The 26,258-nt window shown below is 37.7% G+C and overlaps 1 protein-coding gene across 4 annotated transcripts in view; it reads right to left on the bottom strand.

Moving 5' to 3' along the window:
- Positions 1 to 20: 20 nt before the first annotated feature.
- ccny (cyclin Y) overlaps positions 21 to 26,258 on the bottom strand; it is a 27,853-nt gene continuing 1,615 nt past the window's right edge. The window contains exons 2-12 of one of the 4 annotated variants that reach the window (XM_008438271.2): positions 15,469 to 15,543; positions 13,847 to 13,867; positions 11,718 to 11,752; positions 11,608 to 11,631; positions 10,995 to 11,095; positions 10,810 to 10,845; positions 9,051 to 9,108; positions 8,615 to 8,734; positions 6,049 to 6,215; positions 4,137 to 4,299; positions 21 to 3,673 (exon numbers count right to left, since the gene is read on the bottom strand). In XM_008438271.2, the coding sequence (XP_008436493.1) occupies positions 3,560 to 3,673; positions 4,137 to 4,299; positions 6,049 to 6,215; positions 8,615 to 8,734; positions 9,051 to 9,108; positions 10,810 to 10,845; positions 10,995 to 11,095; positions 11,608 to 11,631; positions 11,718 to 11,752; positions 13,847 to 13,867; positions 15,469 to 15,543 (914 nt within the window). In that variant the 3' untranslated portion in view covers positions 21 to 3,559. The remainder of the gene's footprint in view (positions 3,674 to 4,136; positions 4,300 to 6,048; positions 6,216 to 8,614; positions 8,735 to 9,050; positions 9,109 to 10,809; positions 10,846 to 10,994; positions 11,096 to 11,607; positions 11,632 to 11,717; positions 11,753 to 13,846; positions 13,868 to 15,468; positions 15,544 to 26,258) is intronic. The other 3 variants (XM_008438273.2, XM_008438272.2, XM_008438275.2) reach the window with 3 other exon arrangements.

Genomic DNA, 26,258 nt, shown 5'->3' with positions numbered 1-26,258 from the left:
AGATAAAGCCAGACAGGATGTACTGCAAGAGTTGATTTGTTTTAATTCTTGCTGTATTTTCTTCCTAAACATTGCTTCAGAGGAGGAATGGAGACATAGAAATCACAGTTGAGAACACACAGAAAAAAAAACTATTTGGCAAACTGAGAACAAGAACAAAAGCAAATTAGACTCACTGGGATACACATAAAACTACAGAATACAACTCACTGAAAATGTCCATTGATGAGACGGAAGAAAAAAAAAAGAAGAAGAAAAAGTTCAAATACAGTAGTGGACAGTTAGCATGGGAATTATGATCGAAACTGAGCATCTCAAACACAAAAACATTTGAAATAGAAAGGAATGAAAGTAAAGAAATAAGTAACTCTATGCAGAGGTAGAGCTCAGTGCTGCGACACTCATCTAGCAATCAACTATCGAAGCGCCACAACCCCCCTGGTCTTCACTGTCAGAGTAGTACGTTTTCCACCTTAAAACTCAACAAAGCTGGCCACACGGCAACAACGCTCAGTTCTTGGCGTTTAAAACACCGGGGCCTCAACATATGTACACACATATATGAAATAAATACGATATACAATCTTTGAGGACAGTTTCAGCAACTCTACTAACATCACGTTCCTACAAACACTTATATTTGGAAGTCATTCAAGGCCCCCCGCAAACCCTTTCAAAGAGCAGACTCCTCATTAACTAATGTGTAAGTGGACTGAGTTAGAGCAACACACTGGAAATCATCTTCCTTCATTTCTCTTTGACTTTGGTTCGGTTCTTTCCCTTCTCACTGGTTCACTGACTGGTTCACGTCTGAACCAGTCAGACGTGAACGATTGACTGGTTCCTTAGAGGTTTGACAAACGGTGCAACGGAAAACGACGCGGTGGAGGCCGTCAATGAAATGCACATAACATGGAAAGTACAATACGAGTTGAAAATGAAACTTCTTCAGACCTTTGTCTTTTAGAAAAAGGCAATAGAAACTACCTGCTCAATATCTAACTTTTTTTTTTTTGCCTACGTTATTTCATTAGTAATATCTCGAAGGAATGCGAGTCCAGTTGATCATAAGGCAAACAAGCACTGGTGTAAAGAAAAAAGAAGAAAAGGTTTCTCCCACAAGTTCACCAATATTGTCGAGCAATTACAAGTGTTCAGTCCGTAGCATCTTTTTCTTTTTCTCTATTTGTTCTCTACTAGAAGAAGAGAGGTGTGGAAAAATACTGCTTTTATCCAGAAAATATAAATGCTTTGGAATCCATAAACTGACAAAAACAAGTAGAAGCTTATTACATAATGGACTAAAATTGTTGGGTCAAAACAAAACTTTCTGTATCAAAATTTCTTAGTTAATGTGTGACTGAAATGTTTAGATCAGTAACATTGTTTATTTAAAAGATAAGCCAAAGATTTCTGACCCAACTGTCTAATGTGGCTAGCTGAGAAGGTGATAACTTCTTAGCTAACGGTACAAGCTTTAGAAATGTCAAATTAAAATATGAAGTATACAGGACATTCAGGGAAGCAAACTATGATATTAGTTAATAGAGAAGACAAGTAACACCATTTACGTCAATTAACACTATATTAGAACAAGAGGGGGCCAGAATACTGAATGAAAAACAAAGGAAACAACTGTTAGCTACGTAGCTAATGCTAACCATTTCTAGATAAAACTTGTACTGAAGTTAATTACTATACGATGCCATATAATTCAAATTTGTATGTTGTGTGCAACAAGCAACTATTAAATAACTATTATATTCTATATTAAGTAATATAGAATACAGGAAATAAATTAACTGATTAACAACAACTGAGAGCAAAGGCGGGAAAAAGAATGGAAAATACATAGAAAATTGAAGGGGCAATAAAAATAAATGGAGAAATACCAACTTTACATTACTCAATATTTGGTAATGTATAGCTTTAACCATTGTTGACCTTTACACTACTATATTTTTTTTACCAGTTTCAGGGCTCGGTACAAAAAAAAGAAAACCAGTTGCATTTGGCAGTGTGGTTCAAGAAGTCTTTTGGAAAACGCGTAAAAGTTTGGTGAATATTTAGTGAGATCAACACACCGTTTCCAAAAAGTAACACATTCAAAGGTGACCAATTTCTATTATGCAAATGTTAACGAGATAGACAAAAAAAAAAATCTTGAGTGGTGTGTCCCACTTTTTTTCTTTACTTGATTTGTCACAGGAGCACAAAATCATACATACAATATTCACTGCCTCCCTCCTCCATAAAAACTGATATAAATATTTCTAACATCACTCTGCTGCCTTTTTTTTCTGTTTTTACAATAAACCTTTCAGTGAGTCTAAAGGTCTTTCACAATTTCACAATTTATTTACACTGTACAAAGAAAAGTCTGAAAGTCATTTTTTTTTAATATACAATCTCTCATTTTCTGAGCAGTGTTTTAATGAGCGCTGAATGTTTTTTCTTTTATTAATCTTGGTCTTCATTAGACCAACAAAACCCCTGAAGAATCATATTTAAGTGGCTTTGAAATGTAAATTCCATATTGTGCCATTTCTTTTTAAGATGGAAGAGCCATACAAAATAGTGAAGCAGAAAAATTGAATTTGTTCATGCCCTGATAGAGAGAGAGGGGAAGAGGTGTTAATTACAGGCACCACAGGTCAGGACAATGGCAGTGGACACAACATAAGCTCTACAGTATGTCTCGCATTCGTCTTCAAGGTAATCTTCTCCAGAGAGAGTATGCTTTTTATCATACTCCATCCAAAACACAGAGATGGACTGGATATTGCTTTATTGGATAGAGCTTGGTGAGTTTCTGCACACGGAGGTTGAATTAGCATTCCCTGACGAAAGATTTTTAAGGTAAAATCTGATCTAAATAGGTGTGTGATGAATTCTCTGGATAAATTTTGCCAAATGACCACAGTTTCAATAAATACTCGGCGGGTTAGTTTGATGATATGTAGTCTACTGAAATGTATCACCTCTGCTCTCACCCAGGCAATGGAATGTACGATCTTTTCTGAGCGTTTGATGGGAATGCAAAAAATAAGAAATCACAAACATTGTGAGGAAATGTGTCAGGATGAGGCGTAAAATGATGCTCCAGTAATGAATTCGATTAAACCAGAGGTTTCAAATTAAAGAAATGCAATCAGCCTCCATTAATCAGATGTACAAACCAGTTGAGCTTCAAAGAAAACAAACACTTCTGCCGCTCGTTTTTCTCGCGTCTTGCTATTGAAGTGCTTTCCAACTTTCCAGTCTCTCAATTTATCTCCATTAACCTGCTTTTTTCCTACAACTTAGATCTTCATTCCACATCTTTCAGCTCAGTTTGATTCAGGCAACCAGTGGGACCTTTTATGTACAACAGCCAGGAAAAGGGCAATCTCACTTGTCAAAGTGCCAGTTGAATGGAAGTTTGTGTGTTGTGTGGGCGTATATGTTCCAGACAGACCCACAGGCCTGCAGTCGGCAGAACCGCTCGCCTCCCTGCTTTTCAGGCAACAATATGGCAAAGGTCTATTTACTCCTCTGATCCTCTGAAGGTGGCCAGGTGTTAGGAAATGATAGCCGGACACCACCGCACCACCGTCAGGTTGTCCGCACTCACCGATCGCTTCTTGGCCAGTTTCCTCACATCCTTGTACTTATCGCACAACCGTGCGATGGCCTGCGAGACGAAACAAGAAACACAGAGTACTTGAACTGCTTCTCAGAATACTCGCATATCGAGATCTATCGAGGAATTGGATGACAATCGGATCGTTTTCGGTTTGATCGTCCTACATCTTTTTTCCCCAAAACGGTGAATAAAACCTCAAGTGTACCGTACCACACTCTTTGGTGATAATCTAAACTTGGCTGTTATTTTGTTTAGTGCAGCAAACTTGCTCTATAATCTCCTTTTTAAACTTTCCGCCTCCTTCTGTAATGGAACATGTTGGATTTGGGAATGCATAGAAGCTGAGTTTTACAATTACTAATGATAACCAACAAAAAATTAATTTTAATATATTTATAAAAGAAGAAGAAAAATATCTTTATTAGTCCCTTAGGGGGAAATTGACATTTCAGTACAACAAAAGAACAAAAACCAGACAAACATAAAACCTGGGTAGACGGTTGGTCCTCACCTCTAGTTTCTGGGCCTTGTCCCTGCTGAGTGGTTCCAAGGGGAAGCTGAGGTTGTTGGCCTCAGCCAAGGAGCGCAGGTCGAAGTAATACTTGGCGTAAACGCTGGACGGTACGTTGATGTTAAACTGCAGCAGCTCCAGGAACTGACGCTCCAGCTCGTTCCTTTAGAAGACAAAGAAAACGAAAAGTGTCTAGTGAGGAACGCCGTCTAGTTGAACCAAATTAAAATAATCATTATGCTGACTTCTGTCCACAAAGAACTCCAAAGACGGCAGGAGTCCGACTGAAGCGGAAACTGATAACTTTGGTAATACGCCAAACAAGCTTTTTCAAATATCGAACAGGAATGCTTTACAAGTCAACGCTCTGAGTGTTGTGTGTGAGGAGGAGAATTAATCCCAACTCCAGATTATGTTTTTGTCATGCATACTCGCTCCTCGACAGCTCTGCGATCCCTTCTGCGCTGCGACGACAGCAGCTTTCATCTGTTTCTCCTCGGTCGTGACCGACTCTTTTCCGTTCTGTGGCTTCCGTCCACCTCTCCTTCCCAGTCTTTTTTCCTCACCCACGCACATTTCGATGCACGCAGCTAAAATTAGACGCCATTGTTGCCAAACTCTGCCTAATAACGCTGCTTCGTTTTCTTCTCTCTTGTTTATTTTTGGGTTTCCCCGCTCAACGTTCTCCATAACTTCCCAGCAGCAAACAGGTGGAAAGGGAGATTCAGCGGTTACAGAGGAGGAATTCTGCAGCATAGAACTGGTCTGATTCTGAGTCACTGTCTGGTAAATCCCCCCGCACCCTGAACTTAGAGTGCAACAGGAGCAAACACTCAGCTGTATTGTCTGGAGTCAGCTCCAGACAGGTGGACTGTGGTCACTTTAGCCCGAAGACGAGAATAGACCTCCGCCGGCTCAGCAGAATTTGCAGAGGTCAGAGGTTAATGCAGGGGTAGAATGTCTACATATCATCATTTGCACCCTCAGGATAATCCTGCCAAGATTCCATAGAGTTAAAAAACCATGTAGAATATGAAGGATATGAGGTTTCATGCCTAATTTGAACTTAAGTAATGTCTATAAAAAAAAACTGATGTTATATTTAATTTCTCCACAAAGCCCTTTATTTTGATGAGTATATAGTTTTCATACTTGCAACAAATTGTAACTGAAGAGGAAGGAAAGCAATTCATTGTTTTTCAATTTTTTTAAACCAAATTTAAAAAATCAGTTATGAACATCTCATGGAGCAATGTTGAAATTATCATCTGGAAAATGTAGCCAACCAGAAGTTTGTTAGCCAAACATTGGAGAAAAGGGTGCTTAAATGTAAAAAGTGCCCTTAATGTAAACTATAAGAAATACTAGAGAAAAAACATTTTTTGGACAATATTTTGTCAAATAATGTAATTTGAGGGCATTTCACACAATAGTAGTATAGTATAAATACATTTAGTGAAGTTCATTAAATTTATTTTCTGCCTCTCTTGATCAATTATAAAAATCTAACATGATATAAAGTTAAAAAAGGTCAATTTTATATCATATTTCTACTAGATTACATTCCCTTATTCTAAAACTAATTTAGCCCAGCTTTGTTGAAGATATTTCAAACAACATGTGGTTACAACCACAAAGAGTGTAGATAAGCTAATTTTAGCTTGCTTACTCCTAATTCAGCTTATAACATATATTTCCAAGCAGTTCCAGTCATGCACAGAAAAAGTTTAACTTGTGATTTTTAAACTGAAAACTTAACTTAAATTACGTAATCAACAGTATACCCATGGTTTGATCTCTGCTTTTTTCGCCTCTTTCTCACAGATGCTCTGTTCAAAAGGTGACCTGCTGCTGAGCTCAGATAGAAACAAAGGGAAATCTGATGATTTTCTATGTCTTTTCAAAGACTTACATGTCCTCTACTGTGATATCCTTGAGAATTTGGCAGTAGTCAACATTCCACACCGCCTGGTCGTCCCAAACTTTGGAAGCTAAGAGGATCGCTCCCAGCACGATGCGCTTCCAATTGGCAGGGCAGATGTCAATCTCAGCGTAGGTTAAGAGCCTTTCCAAATAAACCTGAAACAGAGAAAGTTTTCCATTTTTAAGATCAGACAAGTTAATAGTCATCTTCCCTCATAAAATTCCATCATTTTAACAGCTTCGGTGCTGCTTTAGAGTTTTCCAGGCCTCTAGTGACTCTTCTTCCTCAAAGATCCAGCCTGGAGCTTCCTCATAAAATATCAATGCCAATCAAAGCACCGTATGTCTATGTTCCCTTCCAACTTAACTGGGTTTCCACAGCCCACCCAGCTCCTACAGGGGCCCCAAGTTAAAGGATTACCACCGGTGCTGATTCACTGGATCACCTGATCATTTTGTTAGAATTAAAGACATTGGTGAGTTGAAATTTAAACACACATCAAACCTGGACTCCTTTGCTAAAGGAGAAATAAAATGTTTATTAAGAGGAGCTTACTGATACAGTATCAATTATTCAGTTTGTTTTCGCATTAATAATTTGTAATTTTTAAATAAAATTCTGAATATTCCAATCTTTCTTAATATTGCTAATGCAGACTCAGACTGAAATAAAAATGATTTTTCAAAGGGGCAGTATTATGTATTTTCCAGGAATGTAATGCCATTTTGTAACTATGTTTTCTACAGTTGTTATAAAAATGCTACACATATCAAACATGACTTAAAATAAATATGACTTCATAATTTAACGTCTTGAAATTAGGCCTCTGCTTCTTTAAGAAACTCCTTCTCTTTTGGAAAAATTGCCTTCAGAAAGTCATCACAACAGCACTCCCCTATTGATCCTTTAATAAAGTTTTTTACCAGGGTTTCACTGATAACTGGTTCATATAATGAGTTCAGCAGATGCACAGTTCTACCAGGTGTTTGCTAATTGCTACTGGCTAGTCTGAAGGAGCTGAGTGGGGGAGTCACGGGCAGGGTTTATTTGTGAGGAAGAAGGTTGGAAGATCGGAAGCTGCAGCTCTAAGGAGGAGCTATGTCTTGAAGGCAGAGCTAGGTCCAACCAGGCATTTTGCACAGCTGAGTGGTTGCCACTGGAGATTAAAGGATTTCTTAAACATGCATGACAGAATCAAAGTAACACTCCAGTTATGCAGGTATGTCTTTGATGAGGTAATAACATTAGAACTTGATGCAAAAGAAAATCAAAAAAAATTATTTTACATAATACCGTGACTTTAAAGAGTCAGGTTCGAGCCTGAACTTTGTATTTTTTTTATTATTGTTACACGTTTACCTCCTAGACAATGATGACCATATGGTCTGTAGGTCAGACCCGGCAGCAGGCGGGAAGCCCACTGAAGGAAGCCCCCACCCACCAATGAAACGAGAGCAAAACCCCATGCCGACCTACTCACAATACAAACAAACAAACAAATGAATAAGCACAAATGGTTAAAGGCTGTGGCTGGCAGGAGATTTTATGATGCTACACGATGATGTTATCCTAACATCTCCTGGAATCGCTCAGATTATTGTGGATTGGTCTTGGTATCTCTCAAATAGTATTTTTTTCTCTCCTTAAGAAAACCCAGCAATAGACATAAACTAGTTGAATGCATCAGCTAGAACAGAATTTGCAGAAAACATAGTGATATAAACACTTGAACTTTGTCACTTTTTTGTTGTACTGTTGGAAGACACTGCAGGGGAATATTATCTGTACATGATCCACATTTGCTTTGCACAGACCTGCTGGTTGCTCGTTTTCTGATTTTCCCATCTTTTAATGAAGCCTCTAATCTCCTTCCCAGTGGAGCAACAACTACAAAGCAAAGACAGAATCCACAGTTTCTATCTGTATTTCCCTAAGGTTTAAGTCAGCTGAACTAACTTTATTACCACCAGCCAACTGCTCTGTCAGTTACTGGTCGTCTGCCAGATTTTACATGGAGAAAGCAGAGCATATGTATTTTTAAGCGATGTGTCAGCATGAAACATTTTTTTAAGAATAGCCATGCAGGATAAAACATTTACAGTGCAATAATTACAGTCATTCTTAAAAACAAATCCATTAAGCATATGTCAAAAAGGAAAGCAGATTAAACAAGGTCAGCCAGCCAGCTGTACAAACCTCTGAAAATTTCCTTTCTTGCTTTTACTTTTGTCTATTCAAAATAAATAAATAAATCCATGATGTGTTGGATTTACATTCAGATGTGAAAGAGTTTCCAAATGTGTTGTCTAAATATCCAACAGGAAGGTTTCCTAAAGTTAGAGGAAGGTCCAGTCTAGAAATTAAATTTGGTTACCACTCATAAGCGCAAGTAGCAATACTACACTGTTTACTTCTGATTTTAAGTACAGCTCCACAAAAACAGAAGTGGACTGGTTATTTTGGAGAAGTCAAAATAACAGAGAACCAGAAAGCAGCAACAACCCGTCCTAGTGTCTGTGCACATTTTGGCACCCTCAAGTATTTTGGCACCTACCAAAGTGACAATAGCACACTCGGCAGTGAGCTGCGCGGCGCTGAACAGCGTCCGGACGAAGCGATAGATCTGCTTCTGCTCTGGGTCATATTTGTTATAATCAGCAGGGACCTCAGACTTCTGGAAATGGAGAAAGAAAAATGAAAAAAATCAGACAAGTAATATAAAAAAAACAACCCATTTCCACCTCATCAGGTTTTTCTAGAGTAGAAAATAGAAGAGAGAATGCATTTGGCAAAGTGTCAGAGTACATTTTGAGAGTAAATCATTGCAAATGCGCTCAGATGGGAACAGATGAGAACGATCCAGCTGGATTCCTCAGACTTCCCCCCATGTTCTACTCATTGGTATTCATTTGCCGTTTGTTCTGCTGATAAATGCTGACATCGCTACGGTTTACCCCTAATGGGAGTTTTGTCTGCAGCTGAGGCCGTACCGAGAGAGGATGCAGCTTCTCGTCAAAAATGTCTAACGACATTCGTCCGTCGACGTCTCTGGAAGGAGAAAGAGAAGAAAAAACATCAAGGCAGAAAAAAAAATAGAATGTAAAACCTGAGTTGAATAGCAATCTGTCTGTTCAATAAGCACCTTTATTGGCATTTATATGTTTTTCCTTCTCATATGATAAACTGAAACACTGGACTGAATCCAGAGAGATTTGTTTTTCTCTGAGATTTGCATTTATAAATGCTTCATGCAGGATTGACGAAATTGGATAAATTGTAAAAAAGATTCTGCATCACTCTGAATTGTGTGTATTAGTGCTTCTAATTAATAAAAGAACACTGGTCCGTCAAAGAAACATTTTGACAGAATTATTAAACGTAGAAATGTGAGACGGATGGATGGAAATGTGAGACTTTTAGCTGGTTCCATTCACTACCATTATTTTTTTCCCCACAGTTTCCAAGTAAAATACAAGAAGGAGTGATGATATACACTAGAGGTGTGCCGATGGATCGGCCACCGATCATAATCAGCCGATTTCTGTGAAAAAGTGTATGATCGGTGATCGCCGATCACGGTCTCTTGTTGCCGATCACACAAATCGATCACCTGCATCTCATTTCTCAGCCTGCCTGTGCAGCTGGTCTCTTCTTTCCTTCACACTGCGCAAACGCGCAGCAACAAATCCTAAGTGATGTGGTGTGGAACTATATTGCACTGAGTGAATGGGGAAGTTTGCGTGTTGCAGCGGAAAATTGAAGCACGTGGGGTGAAACACGTCAAAATGCATCAACACGACAAATCTAATACGACATAAAAACAATGCCATACTTGACGGAGTTTGGCTACATCGAGGCTCACTGCAGTAAAAAAGACATATGGAGGATCAGATAGCAGGTAAAGCAGCGCACAGCTACAAACACTCACCCGGATTAGCATAACGGTCAGAAAGCTAAACAAATAACCCGCAAAATTATTTAAGTTTTCGAGCTGCGATGTAAGACGCTGGTTCTGCTCTCGCTGTTGAACTGCTGCTACGCTCTACAGGTTATTTCACAGACAGAGCGCCGCTTCTGCTCCACCTGGTAGTGACTCTCACACCGAACCTCTGCTTAAAGCTGCAGCATCTAACCTAAAAAAATACATTTTACATACGTATTAAAACCTTCGCTGTCCTAACATGAGACAGATAATCTCTGAAAAAATAATCGATCTCCTCCCTGTTCTGCATAATTTTTCCGCTCAGTCAGAAACAGCCAATCAGAACTAGCAGTAATCAGTAGCCGCCATGCTATCAGGAAGTTTTCATGCAGTAACTCAGGATTGTTTATTGTAATGGATCCTGTATTTGCCTTTGAATGTTAAGTTTTATACTTGAATTTCTTTGGCAATGTTGAGAGGTTTTATTTTGACTCTTTGCATTATTTAGCCGCTTCAGAGCCTCCATATGTTTGTTTTTTTCTTGTAAAAAGTTATTAAAAACAAGTTTTTGTCTAAATTAAGGTGAATTTATGGTTCCTTTTTCCATATAATGTAACCGGTAGTGCTTATGATTAAAAAAAAAATAATTATGCGATCGGTATCTGTGATCGACCCTCATGGGGGATCAGAATTGGAATCGGCAGGAAAAAACCTGATCGGCACATCTCTAATATACACCCTTTAATATGTGTTTTTGTTGGCTTTTCTTCTTTTACAGGATTGTAACATTCAGTGAAGAATTTAAAAAGGTAGAATATTTTCCACACCTGTTTTTTATGTGGTAGTAGATCGCCAGGGCTACACTGCAAAAAACAAACAAACCAACCAAAAAGAGGCAGATTAAAAATTATCTCCACTATAAAGAAGCAGAAAAAGATAAAATTCGGAATATTTCTGCAAATAATTAATTAAGTAAAGTGAGGAGGAATCCTGAGACAATGAGGCGAGTTACCATTTGATGGTGTATTTGAGGTTGGGCTGACTGACTGTGCTGTCGTCCAGAAATATGGTGGAACAGGAGCTGTACTTTCTTCTCAGTGGACCTGGATAATGCTGCAGCACGTTTGCACACAGTCATACAAAACGCACACACACACACACACACACACACACGCATGTGGATTGATCAATATCTTTAAAGATATACTTGGGAACATTTAATGGCTTTATAACAGAGAAGGAAAGAAGTGTAGCTTGAGTGCTTTACATGGCTGCATGCATGATTTAGATTCATGGTGTAGTCCCTCTTTAAAGAAGAATAACAGTGTAATTTTAAGTTGCTCGAATAATTTTTTTGTTAATATTTTTTACAATATTATATTGTAGATTTACCTACTTGGATTCCTGGGTGATTGTGCATACATATCAAAAATATTAAATATATACGGTGAGGTAGAGAGGAACTGCATCACACACAAAAACTTTTTTCTACATTGAAACTACATAGAAAATATACACAAAAACAACAAAAAAAGGATTTTAAACAGTGTGATTACAGGCATGTAAGATCTGTGAAATTGACAAATACAAGACATTAAGGTGACTCTGAATGGTCATTACTTTACCTTGTTCTCCGAAATGTGTGTGAACTTGTAAAGCATACAAGATATTTGAATTACAAAACGGTTCTTTTCTTTAGTTAAACAGTAAAACAAATGCTTGTTATTCCACTTACATGGTTGATGTAAAGGCTCTTCCGCTTTTCTCGAACTGGAAGGAAAGATGAGAGAACAGCGTCAGCGCAGTACCCCACCCCAACAGACAGGGAGCAGCATCTCTCTAAAGTTCTCTTGTACAGATTTTTACCACATTCGAAGAACGGCTTGTTATTCTATTGAATATTATAAAAAGTAATAGTAAATCGCATTTTAATAAGACAACATAACAAAGCTTGTGCATGGTTTTTACTGTGGCATTAAAAATCCAAATCAAGTTAGATTTGATTTGAATTAGAAATAAAAAAAATAATCTGGTTATTTGTGTTGCCAATTTATTTCTATTTGTTAGTTTTATAGATGTCCATTTTGGGTAGTTTTTTTTTTTTTTATACAATATGGTGTGTAGCATGTTCTACACACAGCTAACACCAGTGACTCAATTCCTGTATGTTCATCTACAGTGTTTGACTGGATATTGAAGTGCTCCATGGCAACATTAGGCTTTCTGTAATATTAATCCGATATGACTGCACCAAAGTATCATAATATATCAAACAGGAAATTGTGGAAAATGCCAGTCTTTAAATTGAGAAAAACTGGAAACTGTGACAAATCTCGTCATGACCAGCATATTAGCAGGATGGTGAAGAAAGTAGAAAAAAATTGGATCGGACAGTGACTCATTTTATGTCTTGTTTTAATTTTATTGTTTGAGTTACTTGTTCTCCTTTTCTGAGGAGGGGCACTAACTGAATTGAAATCGAAGCAAATCCTAAAGTGAACAGAAGATTCACACTTATTCACAACTTTAGTTTCCATGTTTTGAATAACAAACCAGCACTTAATTGGTTGAGAAAGACTGAGAGACAGCCTGATTTAATAGCAACCCCTGACACATATCAGCACAGGTCTGCCATGATTTGAGATTATAAGTATAAGTTTTACATCCGTGGCACTTTAAAGGTTGTGATGGGAAAAACAAAACAAAACCAAAAAAAAGAGTAGAATCAGAACTAAAAATGCAAGTTTCTGTAAAAAAGGAATATTTCAGCAACTACAAGTGCAGAGTGTTAAGAGGTGTTTGCTTCTACAAACTCTTGAACCGCCACTACACATTTACAGAGAGATGACCAAGTCAGAATTAGTCTGCATAACAGTAAATGATCTACTGTATTTTAACCTATTCCACAAATCTGAAGCAAACTTCCACAAAACTGCAAAAATGCTGAAACATCAAGGCTAAAAACCAATCTGTATAGAGTTGTATTTGATTAGTCGGAACTGGAACATTGGTCAACATATTTAGTGTATTTGATGATTTTGATGACATAACACAATATGCAATGTTTATTCCTTGTATATCATTGTTTATTGTATGGTGTGATGTACAGCATTTTGAACTGCCTTGTTGGTGGAATGTGCTGCACAAACTTGAATTGATAATTTTTTTCTTCTTCTGGTTAAACTAACAGATTAAACAATCCTTTGAGAGCCTATTGTTGCCATGACATTTGTGGAGAAGTGTAAACTTGTAGACAGAAATGTACTCTAAATATTTTACGTACGAGGAGGAAAATGACTGCTAGCAAAAGCAAACAGGAGCAGTTGGGAGGGAAAGTAGGAGTAGCAGAATCACACATGAAACAAAGTACTGAGGTACCTCACATTTCTTATCCCAGTTTCCTTCTGTATCTTACCTCTAATACACCAATGCTCTCACAGTAATGCACATTTTCCACTGACAAGTCTGGAGTACAACTGGTTTGTGCAACAAGCAACAATTTTACTTCTATGAAAGAAAATAAAAAAATGCATAACACATTACATTACGTTGATTTTGGAGGTTTTGACCGCTCTAACTACAATTGTACTCATGGACCGACATGTGCAGTGGAAGAAATGTGCACACGAAATGACAGAAGTAGCTCAGCTCGAAACACAAACAACTACCTTCACATTCACGGCATGATGACGCATAAAACGTAGACAACACTGGCCAAAAAACCCCCCCCAAAAAAAAACATGAAGGCGGTACAGCTTTAGATACCAGGAAGGAGCCGTTCTCTTCAGAATTAAGCCCAAACAGACAGTAAAGCAGGGCGATGTTTACCAGCCCTGTTGGGACCGGACACACAGACATGCTTACCTCGCTTGTTGGGCAGCAAAACTGAAAAACAAAAGTCCAAGTTGGCTTCATGCATTTCATCATGACAGATGTTCAAAAAAAAATGTACAATGAAGTAACAAATGGTGAGTCTGCAAACATCAAGGATGCGGTTTTGGTGAGGTTTTAGAAAAAGTTGTATTTAATTATTCAATACGTCTAGATCGGGTAAGCCTTTCATTCTACTGAAGTTATAAAGTGCTGAGAACAATGGCCAGCAGATCTTCCCACAAGAGCGTAATCATGGCCAACAGAGGAGTGAGGAGTTCCAGCACATTATCCCTGATCAATACACCATTCTCCAGGCAACAGGCTACAAAGTTCAACTGGCTTTTCTCTAGGATTAAAGATATTAAACAGCATTAGAATACCTTTCACTAAAGTAAAAGAGGCTGTGTTTGAATTGGAAGAAAATCTGAAAATAGCTACACAGAATGAGACAACAACAGTGTCTTTCAACAGTAAGGGTCCTTAACTACAGTTCTCGACAGTCACTATTCAGTAGTACTAAAATGATTGGATGCATTCTTGCTCCAACCCACCTGAGTTAAATAGATCAACTGCCTCTGTGGCATGTCATCAAGTTGTGTACAGGCCCAATAATGACTCATCCTTTTGATTCAGGTGTGTTGGAACAGGAATGCATCTAAAGCATCTAGAGCTTTTTACACTTTTAGCAACCATTGTCAAGTCTCACCAGATTGAGACATGAAAATGGTTCTAGCCGAGTTGGGTGGGTCTCCTGGGCAGTGTGATCCTCACTATGGGGGTGAACCATCAGTGCAAGGACTTGTGGTTGACGCTCCAATGACGCCATTTTGATTGTGAAAAACTGGCACTGGTCAGCTAGTTTTCCCGAAATCTTTATGTATATTTGTTCGATGAGGTCTGCCTTGACAAGTTGACGCTGTATGTGGTCTTCCGCCATAATCAATAAAAAGGTTTGGACCTCAAGGTTTGACGATTAAATTATTACTTTGAAGCTCGCCATCTCGCAAACTACTACAATTTTGTCGTAGACTGAAAATGGTGTTTGATTTGTTGTTGCAGACGTAAATCCGCTGACAATCACTGGACACAGTCTGCTGCCAATCAAATCGCTGGACTGAAATATCCAACAAGGTCCGGATCGTACCACCCCCAAGGTGGTTCCAAAAACCTAACTAACCTGGTAAGGGTTCACTGGGGAAGAACCGGTTAAAGCCACGGTCAACAGCAAGAAGTTAAGCACATCTGCTCTAAAGGCTAAAACTCGTGCAAGACCATCACAGATGGTAAAATAAGTAGTTAACATGGCTAACTTGATAGCATACATTTCACAATGGTCCGCATTTCAAAATATTTTATCCTTTTGTGATTTATGCGTGCTTAAAGATGGTTGTGTATGAAAATTTACAGAAAAATCAGTTTCCTTACATCAGGTTTGGACCAGGTTAGCATAGCATGCTAACCTGGTCCAAACAGATTGCTGTATTTAGCACAAAAACACAAATACTTATTTGTAGATAAAAAAGTTATCCAATTCCTAGTTAGCTCAAGGAGTAGAGACATTTTGGACGCAACATTCAGAGAAATGAGAAGTCCCAGTATGGGTCACAACTTACCATCTGTTTGTGACTTGCTAAGAAAGATGGTGCTGGCCCGAGGATGATCTGAAGGATTATATTCCATGGGCAGATCTGTAATTACAAAAAAGAAAAACTTAAGTTTCAAAATCCCAATCCCACTTGGAATGTGATGGACAAACAGAATGAAACACAAAAATGGATATTAACATATTTTTGCGGTAATTGTAAAATTATTTTGTTAATTTATTTGAAGACAAATGTATTTAACTTGGACAAACAAAACATGCTGCGTTCAAATTCAAGTCTGAAATTGACTCTAGGGGTGAAGTGTGTACCTTGTAATGAAGTGAACTAAACGAAAAGGTAATTGTCAGCTGACAGTGTGCTGCATCAGTGCTGTGCTGTGTAAACAGCGGTTTGGAAATCGATGAACTCAGCAAACACAGCAGAGTATTATAGATCTGGGTTAGATCAGCGTCTGCTGATCACACAGGAGCCGGCTGAGTGAAAACAAAGCCTTCAGCGGGGAAATTTTATGAACTGCAGTACTGTTGTGTTGAGATAAACAGTAAAATGTCTGCACAGGTAACTACTCAATCTTTTAGCTCTACTTTTTCGTAACAGTCAGCCAGGTACAGTTATTCTGCAATGAAAGACAATTATAGCAACATTGACGAGACAACCACTAGGGCACAGTGCTTTGGTGCTCACTGCCAAGAAAATGTATCCATGACATTTTTTACAACCTTTAATCAATTTCATTAGAATTGCAAACACGCCACGACAAGAAAGAACCTAATTGGCTGAATCTAATTAATGGATGTAAATATAGTGCAATTTGGAAACTACATAAGACTTGAGCGGAAAGGGGTTTTCCTCACCCAGAAGGATAACATCCCCAAATATATAATAAATAAATAACAATTAACAGGCTTAGATTGCTGCTTCAAGTACTTTGAGACTCACTTCAGTATGCTTGTCAGTGAAAGATAAAAATACAGACAGCATCAATAATGGTTTAATACTTCTCATATTGTTTTCTATCTCTTCTTATAAGAATAGCATAATCATGTTTCTTTTTTTTTTCGTGTACTTACATTTTTGAAGAGAATCTATGGAACCTGCAATTGATTCCATCTAAAATAACTTTTAGACCAGTGTAGCTAATTTACTGTATTTTCTCCTTTTTTATTTACATTTTTCTTGTTGTAAATGTGTACTTCAATTCTGTTTTTAACTGTTGCTGGTACTTTATAATTATTGTACATATATGGTATTTTTGTGTGACTGGACATGGACTGGACGGCTGTAAGTAAGTTGTTATTTATGAGATTAATAAAGTTCTCCTGAGCAGATCTGGAGCCACTGGTTTCAACAGTTAGTTTCTGTTTCCGTCACTGAATATAACAGTATCAAGTTTTGTGTCCTACATTTTACCCTGATTAAAACCCACAGGAACAAGCATGTTGGAAGGGGTCATTTTATTTAGAAGAAACAGGCAAAGTTGGTTACTGAAACTCTACACTGCAAGTGAAAAATCCATCTGGGTGTGGTGAATTAATATCCCGAATAGCACAACACAAGACATTTGTTCAGATTCTCTAAAGATCATTAGAAAATACAACATGACCTACTTACTTCCAAGTTATAAAACACCAATAGTGTCAATAACTCTGACCCTAGATGGTTTTACAACTAAACTGAAAGCAGCTTCAGACTGACTGTGTGTGATGTCAGTGAGAAAGAAAGGGTAAGACAGGGCTAACGCCTCAATACATCATAGAGAAAGAGAATATGAGACAGATAACTAAGAAAGGCTGACAAGCAGAAAAGTAAGAAATTAAAAGACCAGAATAACATGATGTAAAACATGATTAAAAGGAAGCAGTGGATATAATAAAAAACAATGAAAAAGGGTATCTACAGGTTCTAGCAATTCCAAAATAAGACTTTTTAAGGCCTTTTTTAATGCCATCTTGAATGACATTTAAGATTGTGCTTCTCAGTCTCACATATGGCTCTCCGTAGTGCCACACTTAAACGTCGTTTTACACTTAGCTTCATATGGGTTGGCGGTAAGCCAGTGGTGAAAACAAATATCGTCCAACCAACTACTGAAAAATTTGCACTTACTCGCAAAAAAGCTAGCAAGTTAGCTAGCAAGTTAGCTAGCAAGAATATGTTTAGCAAAAAGCCCATGGGTAAAAAAAAAAAAAACTACATATACGAGATGTCACAACTAAATGCAAGACCTGTGACTAACACATTTAAGGCCATTTGCATTTTCTTTATGAATTTAGGGCATTTAAAGGCCTTAATTTTAGATAAATGAATGTAAGAGGTTCCATGGATGCACGCACACCCTGATTAACCGGAGCAGAGCAGGAATCTTGGGATGGGGCAAATGTAAGAGATGGGTCTCGCATTTACCTCAACCTTTAAACACTCTGTGATGCCAACTTTAAAGCATACCCATCATCAGTGCATTGCAGGCAACACGCAAGCCATTGCCACCTTACTCTTTTGAACTTCAGTGTTTTTGAGCTGAAGAGCCACTTAAAGAGCCTCAAAGAGCACTGATACATGCACAGGGACACACGCTGCTGTGATGTTGGTAGAATAAACCCTCCATGCTGAATAAAGACGGGTGTGTAGGAAGACATTAAGAGGGCTGAAGGTGGGTTATGGATGCTGCTTTCAGAGTTAGTGACCTCAATAGTGTTGGCAAGAGCACCCTTTCCTATTCTGCAGCCAGGATTTATAACGTTTCCTCCGACTTCCAAACAGCATCGCATGCACACAGGAAGATGACAACATCCACAGACAGAAGGTGTGTCCCTGTCTGCAGCTGCTACTGGTAACCCCCCTTTATTTATTTCCAGCCTCTCAAAAAACTCCTGCTCATTTCTCCAACCTGGGGAGAAGAAAGCACCCAACATCCTCTGTTTCAGGAAGTGATGAGGAAATGGAACATGGGGTGGTGATTACATAGTGTGAGGGAGGCAAACCGAACAAAGAGCGGAGGGAACAGGTCGGTGTGTGCATTTGTGGGAGGAACTTCTACATTTAACCATTTTCACAGTTACTAAATCCTTTCAGGGTGAACAGCCCTCACTCTTTGTGAACTTCAGCATCTCAACCAAGAAAAAAAACACACAAGTGTAGATATCATAGACTGAGAAAGTCTATCCAATAGGCAAGAAAAGGTCCAGTTCTACACAATTTATATGAATAACAGAATTAAAATCAAATACTGCCTCCAAGGACTAATTTGTGACGGCCACATTGCACATACTGATAATGCAATTTCGATTGTGATTTTATATAGTATGCAGCTCTAATTTGGACTTAGCATCGCAGATAAGCAGTTAGCAAGGTTAGCAACAGTAGCTGTGTCCATTACAAATATGTGCATAACTCTACGTATATCATCTTACATATACATATATATAAATGGCATTGTTGGAAAATTATAGCACCAATTGATTCAAAACTTTCGAATGACAAACCAAACTCTAATTTTATATCCCTGAACAGCTTGGTAAAGGTCGGTTCTTCCCACAATGTTTTTGCTTATATTTGCACCTGCCTTACTGGGGAATAACAGATTAGTTCAAGACTTCTCAACAGTACTTTTATAGCATGTGTTGCGCTGTTCCCGGCACCGTGCCAACAGAGATCCTTCTGAAGGAGACTTCAGTTTCCAACATCATCCTTGAAAGGACACGCACTGCTGGTTTCTGGCTGACCTGTATGAGCATGAGTTGGAGGGTCCAAATGGTGCAGTGTGGCAGTGTGCAGTTGTCATCAGCATGCTTTCAAGCCAGGAAACCCACTAATAAAGTATCGGAGATGTTACTGGTACTTTGGTAACACTGCGATTAATGCATCCCACGGCTGAATGGCTGAATTGTGAGTATCGTATTCACTCCAGACTCTTGTGATTGCTTTCAATCCCACTTTCAGTTTCTGAGAACATTTGTCATGCAATTAATTGATTAATTGCTTATTGCGACAAGCTTAAGACAGAGGTCCACAAAGAACTAATTATGAATCTAGTTCATAATGAAGCTGAAAACTAGTAAGATGAGAAACACCACAGATGTTCAACAGTGATGAGAAGATGGGGAGGAAAAGATTCACTTATTCTACACTAACCAGAGCGAGACCCACCCTTCCTCTTTCTCCTTTATCCCAGCCCTCACATCTTCTTGCTCATCGTAGCTAGGCAACGCTGGCTTGAAACAACTCAGATGGTAGAGGCAGACCCATCAAAGGCAAAGACACACAGCTGAGCTTGCCGTCTTCTCTTCTCTTGCTTAATCTCTCTCTGCCTAGAACACCTGTTTGAACACTGCATTGTGCTTTTAGCAGCTGGTTCTTGCTGTGTTTTCCAACAAAGACGTAGCAGTGGGTGGCAGTACCAAATCGACCGTTGAAACATTTTCAAATGAACCACACAAGTAGCACATGTATCTTGTTGTGTCCAGATCTTAATCACTTCAGTGTCGCTCAAAAGTTTGGGCTAAAATAAAAAGTAATGCAGCTGAAAACAAACACTTTCTACTGCAGTTTAAAACTTTTTTGCTTCATTGTATTTCTGTATTTTTCTTGAATACATTTGTCTAAGATTTTAGTTGAGTTAACGTCATTTTAAAAATTTGCATGGTAACTACATTTTCAACAAAATAAAATACACATGCACATTATGTAGATTATGAGATACATAGTAAAGTCTGGAAATACAAATATTTGCACCTTTCTTTTGGCATACACTTAATCCAATTCCAGACTTCTTCGCGCTAGCTTAGCACTAGCATAGCATCCTCTAGTGACACCTAAAATGTGTAATGTCAATGCTCATTGCTAGACATGTTCCAGAAAAGGTGATGAAAATATATGATGTTATTGTTAAAAAAACAAGGTATAAGGATACTCTTTTGTGGCAAAAGTGGTAGAAACTGATCCAATTTCATCTTCCCAATCTGGCACAAAACTTTGCACAGCAACACTACAAACACACACAAAGGCAATGGCTTTTACCTTTGTCCCTCTCATGCCAAGGTAAAATAAAAGCAATGGTTTGACAATGTTTTGCCAGTGAGGCAACAAGGCAATCAATAGTAAAATAATTAATATTAAAGAACAGAACAGGGTTGTAGCTGAATACATTTGCCTGGACAAAGTTATTGCTCACACCTACTTTCCAAAACGTTTGCACAACTCAATTCAAGTAGGAAATTATTACACTGCTTATAATTTTTCATGACAAATTCCTCATACAAAATTTGATTTACTGTTGCCACAAAAAATGAATGATTTTTAAACCCCTGCAAAACTGTCCGCATTGTTGGGAATGCAGCTTCACTGTTTTCTCCAACGAGAGAAGGTCAAATAAGAGCATCAATAAGTTTGAAAATATTATTGAATGCAGTCAATGCGTGCAGTTTAGTGATACAAATCTCACTTCAAATGACTGGTGTCCTAAAAAAGCATATTGAAAAATTGGTATGTTTTTCCAAGAGCAGTATTTGTGTGTATGGTGGCTATGACACACAGTCACAGCCATACAGTAGTTCTTTTCATCACTTTTGTCGCTATCAAAGTACTATCACAAAACAGCGCGATAAAACTTTAAGTTCTTATCTTCCATCCCTAAATTCAAGGTATATATGTGGCTTCCATCAAGCATGCTTTAACACTCCCAGTTTTATTATTATTATTTACAATAAATAACCCAACATATTCAGAATCCAGACAGAAATTATATCAATCACAACTGGTCAAGAAAATGTACTTTTATTTTAAAGGTACTGGATTAATACCAACTAGCCTTCATCACACACTGTTCAATTTCCATACAGGGCAGCAAAATGGAGCTCATATAACAGATCTAAGTGTAATCATTAAAAGGTGTTGCTGAACTTGTGAAAGCTGGTCAAGAGTAATGTATTTTCCCTGACCAAACTCAGTTGTCCTCCCTTAGCCCTTCTTTTATACAAAATCCCTATGATAGCGTAACATTTCAAGAGTGTTAAACTTGCGAGGGAGCGAGGAACGTCATTGGTGTCAAGCCCTGTCAAGCTGTTGACTGTTTTCCGTTCAGTGGCTAAATCAGACATGACTACATGACTCTTCCCAAACAACAAGGCTTTATTTACTACTCTCACCTCAGAAAGATGTGTGGTGGTGTCTATACAATCCAATTGGTATCTTAAGGTAGTCATACTCCTTTAAGGCGTTTAAAAACCTGCATTTATGAGGCTTAGAAATATTCTGACGGTGTTGAAAAATGAAAATCAAACACCCATTGTTAGCCAAGCTTAATCTGATAGTGTGACCACTCTGTTTTTAGGATGACATTTTAGTAACAATACATAATTTCAAGGTGAGAACTGTAATTTTACTCTTACAAGAGGTTTGCAAAAGGTCTTATTCTGCAAAACTGCATAAGACCACACACCATGTTGAATACATTCTGTGCCACATTTAGATGTCACTGTCCCTTTTGCAGCCTTTCCCATTATATCTTTGCGAATCTGCAGAAATGTAGGCCTCCCACTTCCAACTATGCCCACACACTACATGAATTTCCACTGCCACTCTTATTCCAAGTGTACGTGTAGCTGAAAGCACCACTTCAGCGAGGGGAGGGGGGACATGGATGGGCTATATGATTGAAGCAGAACTCCAATTTTGCCATTAAAGAGTCTTTTGAGAATTTCTTGAGAAAGATGTTCTTGATCCAGTGTAACAGAGGAACACCTAATAAATGATAAAATGAAGTCTCAGATCATTTTAAGGGGGAGAGGATGTGGAGGGCTATAATTTAAAGACACTTGTAATCCCAGAGGAGGCTCAGTGCAGACTTCCGACAAACACATTAATGTCTGTTTGGACAAGGTTGGCCTTTCAAACCCATAACAGCTTTGCTGCTTTTATAAATGTTAGCATCTCCCTCTAATCACACAGCAACATGCATAACATAGTATTAATCTCAACACAAGATAGAATGAGACTGTCACAGGAAACGGAACTTTAATTAATACTACATGCAGCAGTTAATTTGCACTGGAAGAAAACGTTCCCTTCCAAATAATTTATTTCTTGAGGGAAATATCCGAGCAGTGATATTCCCTGCTCGGATACACTTCCTCATAGATTCAATGAGGAAGTGTACAACATATGGCACATAGTCAAATAGTCAAATTTTCTGCCCTACATTTCAGTGTTTGTCTGGAAATCCCTTTGATGCATCACACTCAACCAGGAACAGCAGTGATTTATATGAAGGACAAGTCTGGATTTTAGTACATTTCTGTTAATGTACAAAACAAATAATCATCAACCTGACTGTGATTCTTTATTTGTTTTGGCTAGAAATGAAACAAGACATAGACTAATGAATGGAATCAAAACATTGTCAGCTTGACCGGGCACTGAGTGGTGACCGACTGGTCAGAAAGTCAATAAACCAATATTTTTCCCCAAACTGTAGCTGTGTTTCCATTACAAATGTGTGCAAAACTTTGTCGATGTTCTGCCAATGAGAAACCCCCCCCCCCCCACACACACAGTTTTGCAATTGCAGTGTTTCCATTAAATAGGAAACACAATTAAAATCAAACGTGAATAAGTTTGTTTGCATGATAAGTCGTAAAAGAACACGATGCACCATCATCCTCCAACTACTTCCCTTAGTCTTCTTCTTCGTGGTTTGTGCCAGAGGCAACATTCAGTAGTTGATAATGTGACTTGTATGATGCAAAAAAAGTGCTTACATTACAGTTTTGCGAAATAAGCCAATTTCCATACAGCCAAATAAATAAACACCTCGTACTTGCACCAAAACTTTTTTTTATAAAAAGAAAAGAGTTTTTTTGTTGTTGTTGTTTTTTTTTTTAATTGGAATGTTTCCATTAAGCAAATTTATTTTGGAAATGTCAAATTGGACAATTATATAGCCAATGGAAACACAGCTATTGTTCAGTGAAAAGTAAGCACAACCAAGTCACTCTGTCTTGATTGTGTGGAAGCTATTATTATGTAAAGATGACTTTAAAGATTTTTAGTCTCAAACAACTATTTAAAAATGAAGTCAAAAGAAGAACATACCTAAGAAGCAATAGTGTTTTCTATGACATATTGACACGTCTGCATCACATTAAGGCTACAAAAGAGTGAGAGAGAGCAGGACTGTCAGAGGATAGCAGTATGGATAAAGGAAGTAAGGCATGTTTGGTCTGTTTAAAATTGCTTTCTATAGAAATAGAAAGCAATTTTAAAGGAAAGTGTATTTTCTACAAAGACACTTTGTTCTTTGTTCAGGTTGCAAGACAGCGAGAGAGAACAATAATTCAGTAGATTAAAGGTAGGCTAAAAGGACAGAAGCACCTTTCGGTCTTTGTCATGGAACATGCTGAATTTGGAAATGTTGGCAGCCTTGTAGACATTTCAGTATTAGTGCACATATAATATACACACCAAAAATCACAGGTAAATGAGTCACAGAGTTATCAGTTTTAGGTGACGTAGATGCACAGCCATAAAACACTTATATTGTGATATGATTTTCAGCCATATCGTCTAGTCCTATTTGATTATATATTATAATTAGTAAAGATAGAAAAAAATCATTTCTTAAGTTCTGGTTGGTGTTTCAATGCTATGGAGTGCTTGGCAAAATAGGAAATCACAATGCATAACGTTTAACTTAACACATTTTTTGTTAAAGCTCAGTTACTGTAAAGTGCACATTTTGTCTTATTGTCACTCCGGTAAATATTAGATTTGGGTTAACTCGTCTGGAATACAGTTAGGAAACTCCCCAGACTCATTAACTACACATGAATAATCCATGCACAGATTATAATTAGCCTGCAAGTGGGACTCATCAATATATGTGTGTGTGTGTTGCAGAAATAGCCAACTTCACTACTGATGAGACTGAGCTTGGAGCCATCTCTTATTTACAGATGTCACTTTTAAATAAAACTCAAAGAAATCACTGCCATTTTATCAAACTCTTTTAAATTTGACACGTTAAAAATACACTTGAAAAAGTCTTTGATTTGATTAGAGGTAAAGTAACCCATGTTGATTTAGAGGGTTTAGAAATTAAAAGGGCATTAATGTTCATTTTTGTATGCCTTATGTGCTGATTTTACTTGTCTTTAGGTAAAATAATATTATACTAAACCAATCTGTTGAATAAAATCTACCTTTTGGTACAATTTTCTTCAGGTACTGCAGAATCTTTCAGATCGAACAGTTTCAGACTAGAGGACATCTTGATTGTGAAATCTGGTTATTGCCTGAACACACAACAGAGGAGCAGCAGAGGTCTTTTATGAACAATTTCCTCTCACTTAGTAGTCAATTACTCAGCATCTGAATTACAACCAGAAGACTTGCCCTCAGGCCCAACATATGAGTGCTAAGAGACATGTCTTTATCTCAGTGAAGGCTGTGATAAAAACACCAGTACGGTGAAACCATTGGGAAAAACCAGAAGTGTAAGCAGTCAATCAGTTCTGGTTATTTAACTGAAATCTGTTCAAAGACAAGCTGCAGTCCTATTACAAATGTACACAAAACTTTATTGCTATCCCACTAATGTGGAAAAAACACAATTTCACAACTGCAGTGTTTCCATTAAAGAAGAAACACAAATAAAATCACATGAATAAGCTTGTTTGTGCGATATGTGGTTAAATGTCATGTGGTGCCAATATCCTACAACTACTTCCTGTAGTCTTCTTTGTCTTTTACGCCATTAGTAACATTCGGTTGTAGATCAAGTGACTCGTGTGATGTGAAAAAAGTGTTCACATTGCAAAATACACTAATTTTAAAACTGAACAGAAGTCGTCGAGCCTGGAATACTGTGGTTTACATTAAGTAGGATAGAGAAAGATGCATAACGTAACATAATAAACTTTAATTTTGCACAGAACACTCAACATTGGAACTGGAAGATATTTTAAATAGCCAAAATAACAACTCAAAACAACAAACAAAAACCAAACACAAGCGAAACCATAAATCAAATGAATCATGATTTCTCTGTAAACAAAATTCCCCTTCATCAGAAAGGAAATGATCAATATCATTTTAATTTATCATACAATTAATTGGTTAATTGCTAATTGCAACAGGCTTACTTCAGAGATGTGATTTCTTTTATTTAAAAAAGTATCTAGTAGAAGTTAACATTTTCTTATTTTTACAACCAGCGGAGCCCATTTGTTCAGGATTATTATTGTTATTATTTGACCTGAGTTACAAGCCGGATATTGTTTAGAATCTATTGGAGGGAAAATAAATAAGTGAGAGAAAAGGATTTGTTTTAACCTTTGACAATTAGAACCTTTATGTAAAAGAACTGAACCCACATCAGCATCCTATCCTTTTCCAGACATTTCCCTTACATAAAATGTAAAGTAAACTGACTCTTTCAATGATTATTTACCAAGTCGCTAATAACGACATGCTTCAGGACTTCAACCACGCCTCATTATTAACTTAAGGGAGCTTGCACTGGAGAAAGGAAACTTAGACAAACATTGTTCCACAGAGCATAAAGCTTCTCTCTCTTATCTCCTTATGTGAGGAAATGTCAGCTTATTGTCTATCAGTTTCAAATTAACAAGAATATTCTGCTCCAACAGGGAGAGTTAAAGCCAGTTCCTGCTGTAAAAAAAAAAAAAAAGAACTCTGGTAAGCAATTTCCTTTACTGTGGTGACATGCTGGGAAAACTTCCTTGTCTTCATTTACTCCCACTTCCTCAAATTTCCAACCTAATCACTGTGGTTATTCTCTGGTG

The sequence above is a fragment of the Poecilia reticulata genome, linkage group LG20, assembly GCF_000633615.1.
Source record: "Poecilia reticulata strain Guanapo linkage group LG20, Guppy_female_1.0+MT, whole genome shotgun sequence".
Lineage (NCBI taxonomy): Eukaryota > Metazoa > Chordata > Actinopteri > Cyprinodontiformes > Poeciliidae > Poecilia > Poecilia reticulata.
This window is presented reverse-complemented; position numbering and strand designations above follow the sequence as displayed.